This window comes from Octopus bimaculoides, chromosome 1, assembly GCF_001194135.2.
Source record: "Octopus bimaculoides isolate UCB-OBI-ISO-001 chromosome 1, ASM119413v2, whole genome shotgun sequence".
In the NCBI taxonomy this organism is placed as follows: Eukaryota; Metazoa; Mollusca; class Cephalopoda; order Octopoda; family Octopodidae; genus Octopus; species Octopus bimaculoides.
This window is the reverse complement of record NC_068981.1, coordinates 126,820,083-126,821,383: the sequence shown is the minus strand read 5'-3', so window position 1 is coordinate 126,821,383 and position 1,301 is coordinate 126,820,083. Positions and strand designations below refer to the sequence as shown.

General features: G+C 33.9%; 1 protein-coding gene across 1 annotated transcript in view; it reads right to left on the bottom strand.

Annotated features, from left to right (window-relative positions):
* Positions 1–212: 212 nt before the first annotated feature.
* Positions 213–1,301, bottom strand: part of LOC106882193 (GLIPR1-like protein 2) — a 146,593-nt gene continuing 145,504 nt past the window's right edge. Inside the window, exon 4 of the mRNA XM_014932782.2 lies at positions 213–351. Coding sequence (XP_014788268.2) covers positions 228–351 — 124 coding nt within the window. The 3' untranslated portion in view covers positions 213–227. The remainder of the gene's footprint in view (positions 352–1,301) is intronic.

The window sequence follows — 1,301 nt, the reverse complement described above, 5'->3', positions numbered from 1 at the left end:
ATACACCTACGTATACATAAATACATACACACTCAAGCCTATACATGCATACACACACGTATATTTACGTACATACACACATTTATGCGTATAAGGTGAACGTGTTAAATATAATTGTACACTCCTATCTTTCTATCATCGCAGCTCGGCGTGCCTCTAAATCATATATATATAAACACACAGACATGTGTGTATGAAGTATTATTAGAAGCGAATGATAATTTATTTTATGATAAATTATGTGAATAACTATACTTACTTAAACATAAGTCGTTAACACATTTTGTTTTCTCCGGACATTTTGAGCAAGGCTTACCAGGTTGATATATTTTCTTCGTGTCTTCAGGTAATCTAGATAAGAAAGCAAGAAAGAGAAGCAAATATTTTACATCTTGTCAAAAGTTAGCTTTACAAGACATATAGTGGTGTGCAGAAACAGTTAACATTATTCATATAAACAACGACATGCAATGCTCTCTAGATTTATAAGGTCTCTACATATCTTTGTTCACAGTGGTCCATAATTTTATTTTTGTGTTAATATTTTTCTTTCCCGATATTTTTCCTAAATTTTCTCAACATTAAAAGGAAATTCCAGCAATAACTTATGTAAAGGCATAACTAATACATTAGCCAAACATCATCGTATTTGTCGAGTTTTTCTTTATCATTTGATATATTTTCTACTCTCTTCATTTGGTTATTCGATGCAGAATGTCTAACGATAAGTTTATCATTCCCAATAAACTGAATCTATATTTCTTTCTCCTTATCTTTCAGTCTTTTTTTCTTACATTCGGTAACAGTATGCATCGTTTCTCTCTTTCCTCGCTCTTATCAGTTCTCTCTCTATTTTGTAGCTATATTTCTTACTTTATGTAGATACCCATTGCATTTTCTCTTTTCTTATATCTCTAAAGGTTGTTGTTTTTTTTTTCACTTGCTTTGAACACAAATCACGCGGACATTACACATATAGATGTCTAATGCAAAGACGTACTTACGCACAAGAACATACTGGCTTCTGCTCCCGGAGTTGACTGATCTCATATCTCCACCACTGAGGCACTCCTGACCCATTTGTCATTCCTCCACTCGTCACCCCTGTTGTGTCTAAACTTGGCTTTGCTTTAAGCACTGTATCTAGTCCTTTCTTCTCAGAATGTTAGCCTTCTGTAATCTCCTCCCTGCCTGGCTCAAGTCTCTCCTTTAAACGGCCTCAAGTCAAATATTAGCAGAGTGCTAGCAAAAGTCCTCCAGGTCCACTAAGTGATATATATATATATATATATATATATATA